Source organism: Numenius arquata, chromosome 5 (genome assembly GCF_964106895.1).
Source record: "Numenius arquata chromosome 5, bNumArq3.hap1.1, whole genome shotgun sequence".
In the NCBI taxonomy this organism is placed as follows: Eukaryota; Metazoa; Chordata; class Aves; order Charadriiformes; family Scolopacidae; genus Numenius; species Numenius arquata.
Window position 1 is genome coordinate 37,608,554 of NC_133580.1, and position 6,000 is coordinate 37,614,553.

The 6,000-nt window shown below is 39.8% G+C and overlaps 1 protein-coding gene across 2 annotated transcripts in view; it reads right to left on the bottom strand.

Annotated features, from left to right (window-relative positions):
• GATB (glutamyl-tRNA amidotransferase subunit B) overlaps positions 1-5,780 on the bottom strand; it is a 44,495-nt gene extending 38,715 nt beyond the window's left edge. The window contains exons 1-2 of one of the 2 annotated variants that reach the window (XM_074147619.1): positions 5,620-5,780; positions 3,447-3,597 (exon numbers count right to left, since the gene is read on the bottom strand). In XM_074147619.1, coding sequence (XP_074003720.1) covers positions 3,447-3,597; positions 5,620-5,765 — 297 coding nt within the window. In that variant the 5' untranslated portion in view covers positions 5,766-5,780. The remainder of the gene's footprint in view (positions 1-3,446; positions 3,598-5,619) is intronic. The other variant, XM_074147620.1, reaches the window with a different exon arrangement.
• Between the last annotated feature and the right edge of the window lie 220 nt (positions 5,781-6,000).

Genomic DNA, 6,000 nt, shown 5'->3' on the forward strand with positions numbered 1-6,000 from the left:
CTGTGTCTTAAAAAAGATAAAGCAGATGCTGTTCACACTGTGAAGAGAATGAAATTCAAATGCATGAGAAGGTGTTAAAAATTTCAAACTACTTAAGACTGTAGGGCTAACATTCATTCAAATCTTATTAATTTAAACCTTGGTTATGTAAATCCTAGGTTATTTCTTAGTACACTTGCCTACAAAGAAATAGGATCAGACTTTCACTTTCGTCATGCAGGAGACAAACATCAAATGTGCATCTTTTGGTGTGATTAGCAACAAAGACTAAGCACAGGCAAAAAGGTTTCAGCCTTCAGCTACTAGATCTACCATCTTATTTCTGTGGCTGAGCCATAATTAACCTTTCGTCAGCCACCTCAATCATGAAAATAGATAATCATGGATAATCATCTCTTTCTGTGAGCCAGTGTTATCTTTATAAAGATTCTCAGAATTTTCAAAGAGGATAAATCAGACTGGGAGCGCAACCACCTTTATGGATCCTCAGAAGAATTTTAGATTAATCTGCAGGTATGATGTACTATATGCCATGACATGTAGCATAATACTTCTTTTATAATAGGTCCTCTGAAGACACCAAGCTAAGATCATTGTCAAGTCCATTCATCGGGTAAGAAAAAACCCAGGCCTTTGCACGTATCATTACATGAAATGTAATGTATGTAGTTCCAGAGACAGGAAAGCCTTACAGTAAGGCAATTTGAGTAAGATGCTCTCTGGTTCAGTGGTGAGGGGCTCTACCACCACAGGGCACAAAAAATGCGGAGTAGTATGGGATGCGCCATTCAGTCTCACTACTTCTAGATCTACTTTTTTAATCAAAGCTTTGCCACATCAATTTTTCTGTCTCATGCCAAACAGGAATGCACCTGCATAGCTGTTCTTGCCTTTAGCTGTCTTTCAGAGGCACATTATGAGAGCAGCATAGTGAAATGGCCATGACACAAACACTGTGATGATCCTCCTACGGCCTACTTGCAGCAGAAGCATAAAATAAGCTGTACTACAGTACAGGAAGAAAATATAAAGAGGAAAGATGGAGAAGGGCTAAACGCTTCCTTCTAGTTTCCCCTCTCATGTGCAGAGCACAGCAAAGGCTCATGCCCACATTCATTAGTGAGCCAGAAATGTATAGCAACCAGAAAAGCACCATTCTTTCTGGCCCCACCATGATAGACAACCAAATACTAGCATGGTTGTCTATCACAACCATCTCAAGGTCCCATAGTAAATTTAGATCCCTGTGACACTGAAAACTGTCCCTATAGCTCTCAGTTTATAACAGCAGTTAATTCTCTGCTATAGACAGCCCAACTACTGTATTAAACCTTTGATCCTATTTTTTTTAATTTCTCAACAAAACAGAGTCAAAAGGAAAGCCCAAATATTTACCTTCTAAAGAGACTTACAAGGCAATAATCTTAAAATTTATTAAATGTTTTTTGTTTTCTTCTTTTACAAATACTCAAAAATTTTCAAAAACTACCTTCCATCTCTCCAAATCCACCAAAATCCAATTCTGCTTCAGATACTCTTGTACAAATAAATATAGTTATTTCAAGAAAATAAGCCCATTTGATTCTAGAACAGGCTTTGGTCTCTAACATTAATTCCTGTGCAGCACGTACAATGGAAAAATAGAGATACAACTACTGCCTGAACTTTGTATCACATTCTAACATGCAAGAACATGTATTTTGTAACATTCACTTTCAACTCTATTTTCACCAGTACTACAGTGAGAAAAATCTTTCTTCTCTTTGTATAGATAAACGCATGTGGTAGAAGCTAACATGGCATCGCTACTTTTAAATTAACCTAACCTCACTGCTTTTTGCTTCTCAGGTGCAGTTATACTCTCTGCCAAAGCCCACAGGTACTGGGGTTTTCTCACAGAGGTCTTACCAAACCTCATCTGCAGAGAACTTTAACAGAGGGAAAAGCCAACCCCCCCCTCGCCCCAGATAAGTAGTAACGTATATAAAAATGAAACCCTTCATAAATACTCATTTTTGTTCATTCAAGAACAGTTTTTCTACTTGACTGAAGCTAGCATTAGACAATTTACGAGGATTTCTGTGTGTTATCAGAATATTAAGGAGAAGATCTAAAACCAAAATCTTGAACCCTTTTAAATTTTGTGACTATGAACTCCCTAACCTAGCCCTGCCCTCAAATGAAAGGAATTCATTTTCTGTGTTTAAGTCTAACTAGATTCTTCTAATACCAAATGATTGTTTAAGGTTCCCATTCTCTCCGGAAAGTTTTCAAACTTTCCATACAGTTAGATCTGAAACTCAGCCCTGAACTGCCACTGAGGCCAGAATGAAGTCCACATTTTATCAGCATCTAAACCTTACTTCCTTAGGTTTCAATACCTTTGCAAATACAGAATGAATATATCAACTCATTTATCTTTTTAAGGATCACACGGCATATATCAAGACCCTAGAAATCCAGCCATAAGTTAATTTTCAATTTCAGAAGATTATTTAATGCTGTATTATGATGATGAAAAGCTTCCAATAGATTAAAAAAAAAAAAAGAAAAACATCTGCAACTGGAATTTAAATTTGCACTGCAATAAATATACTCAGTGAAACACTTTTGCATTAAATAATTTCACCCCGATAGTCTCTGCATGCTTGTTGCATGAAGCAATGCTAAGTCTATTCAATATTTATTTTCACTATAAAGTAAGAGCTTATGTTATACTTTTTAACTGTTATTTTTATATTAGTCTTCTTAGTTTCTCAGAGAATTCTACAGCAGCACTATTAACAGCCATCACAAAGTTATAACTAAGCTGTGACTTCAAAAATCTATTACATTGTCACTAATAAGTCTTGTTGCTAAGTGCTAGCTAGAAATTCTGATTTATTATTCCACAATGTCTTACACAGACAACTTTTTTAAATAATTGTTTTGCTCTGGAAATAGGAATGCTTGACACTTTCCTAAATCAGAGACTTTGTATTTTGCTTCCTAAGTACCTCCATAGTGAGACATTCCAAATGGCAAATGACAGCTACATAAACAAACATATGGCAAAGTAACATCAAATGGCCACTCGGAAATCTAAGATGTTCTTCTCTCATAGGATTTTAAGTATCTCTCATATTTAAAGAATTTCCTGTGTGGCATACTAACCAAATACACCCACTCTGGCCTCAGAGAAATACTGCAATTCATTCAATATGTTGAAGAGACACTCCTTATTTTTTTCCTTTGCAGAGAATATCAAGTATCTGTAGTGATAACTAAGGAGTGAGTAAACTGAAAAGAAACAGTATTAGGCATCTCATGTTATCACACAACCAGAAAATAGAAAAATATGTAAAAGTAGTTCTATAGTCAAATCTTGGGAAGAACAAAATATTAGAAGCATACCCAAAGTTGTCTGACATTAATCCTGATATAAATTAAGTTGAAGTAAAACTTACTGGTAAAGTTCCTGGTAAAGAAGCATCAAAGAAAGATACCAAAGAGTTGGGAGGTGCTGCAAACTGGACTTGGGAACCAGAGAAAAGTTTTGAGTTGGAACTGATCTGTGCATGGATTTCTAGACCCACAACTGGTACCCATGGTTCGAGACTGAAAAGGAAAGACGAGAAGGGAAATACAATTTAAATATAAATTACATTATGCCCCATAAACATCTAAAAATACAAGAATTAAGAACCTTTTATTTATTCTTTTAACAAATATTAAATTATACGAAAATTGTAAACGATGTTGTAAATACATCTAAGGTGTAACAGCAAAAGTTCTGCTGCAATACTGGAGAACTTAGACTAACTGACAATATATACAGAGGGGACGGTGTGGCAGTGTTGTCTTCATTATATACAGAAAAGAATGCCGTAAAAAGAAGTGTAATGGTCTGAAACTTTTAACTTTTCCTCACATAAGAAATCTTAGAGAAATTAATGAGGCAGACTTGCATGCTGGATGAACCCTAATTTGGTACCTTGTGAAAATCACAAAATCATCATAAATATCAATTAATTCTCACGTAGTTTGATAAATCTCCAACAGACAGGTGACATAATAAATTATGTATTCTTTGTTGGCTAGTCACTTGCATGCTGGGAAAGGTGGTTCTCCAGAGCAGTGTTAGTAGCATATTAGCATAAACATTAGTAATCTGGTAATAGAGAAATCATCATTTCAACTAGAGAGCTAGTGCTCTCTGAACATACTCCACAGAATAAAGCTTCTCCATATCATCTAAAAAGTAATTGCAATTCTCACATCCATAACCTTTATATGGACATGAGAAAAAGGTCACCTTTAGAGTATGAATTGCTTGACAGTTTCTGTAAGTAATTATCTGGCCTTGTACAAATGAAGTGGCACAAATAATATTTCAGGGATGAAATCACATCTCTGTGGCAGAATACTTCAGCAGTATAAATACCCAGATAGCTATAGGAGATAAGCGAGCTATGGAAAAACATCAAACAAATACATCAAGTACACTGTTCCTTCCAAAGGTGAACATAATACATTGCCAAGATCTTAGTTCTCTGTCTGCCCTCCCAACAACTGAGGACATCCCTACAATGCAGATGCCACTTATATTCGCTGCTTTAGGAAGAATATTATCATAAAGGATTAAGGTTCAGGTGTTTAAAGGAGCTAATACATTTTCTTCTACTGAAACATACTACTTTCTTTGGCATTTTCAACTATTCATAAAAACGCCTCAAGGTTTAGGAAAAAAAGTTGGGTTTTTTTTTTTTTATTTTGGAGGCAAATTTATTTCATTGTTTCCTGCATTCTTTAGAAATGCATCCCAATCACATCATGGCATTAAAAATTACATTAGTCTTCACTTAATCAGTGTGCTTGCTTACACTCAGATAAAAAGGTATCAGTCATTGAGTCCTACTAACAACACTGATGAGAAACCTAGAGTCTCTTGCCATGTTTGTTCAAGGTTTATGTTCTAAAGAATCAGCAGCATACTTCTGCCCATGTCTGCACAACTTCACTTAGGCGATCAGCCCTGCAGAGAGAAACCTGAATCTCACCAGAGAACATAAAAGGTTGTACAGGCTGTAACTTTCAGTTGTGGCAGGAATCAAGTGCTTCATTCCAGGCACCCTGTTGGAAGCTTCACGATTTTCCACTGGAAGAGAAAGCTTCCTTTGGACCAGAATAACCCTTCAAAAAATACTTATGAAAATTGGTGCAGCCCTTGCTGCTTATACTCCGAATAGGTGAATGCTGAAGCTTTCTAATCTGCTTGTGTTATGTCCAGCTCTTATCACAACCAAACGTGTCAAAGGCACACAGCCCTAATGCTAAGACAAACACCATTTTGGGGGGGCTTGGGGAGGGTTGTGAGATAAATACATGCTGAAAAGGTGCTGCCAGCCATCAGGAAGCTGTAGATGCCTTACACCGCTCAGAAGACGGTGTTTAAAGAAGGCCTTGCTGCTACCACCACTCCGCCGACACCCAGCTCCCGCAGGCGTTGCTCTCGGGCCCAAGCCCAGTGGCCCGGAACTCTACACGGCCCTCACCCTGCAGCTTCGCCCTGAGGGCGGGATGCCCCAGCGGAGAACCACCTCCACCAACCCCTCTCCCCGCGCCGCCCCAGCACCGTACCCGCTCTTCCCCACCGGCACCGCCCCGCCTCTGGCGCTAGAGGCGGCAGCCCGTTGCCCACGGGGGGAGGGACCGGGACCCCCAGCGCCGTGCCGCCACACCCGGCGCCAAGCCCCACCGCACCCCCGCGATACCACCGCCGCCATTTTGCCTTTGCTGGCTTCTGTGGGGCTCCCGCAGCGCCCCCTGGGAAATGTAGTCCGGCGAGCGGGATGGCTAAACGGAGCGGCGGGTTGTGAGGGGAGGAGGGTGCAGAAGGACTACAACTCCCGGCAGGCTCCTCTCTTTGGCCCCGCCCTCCCCGCGCAGCCCGGCGCTTCGGGGGAGGGGAGGGGCGGGGCAGGGGGTGCCCCCTCGCGCCACATGAGGAGGGCGACCGTG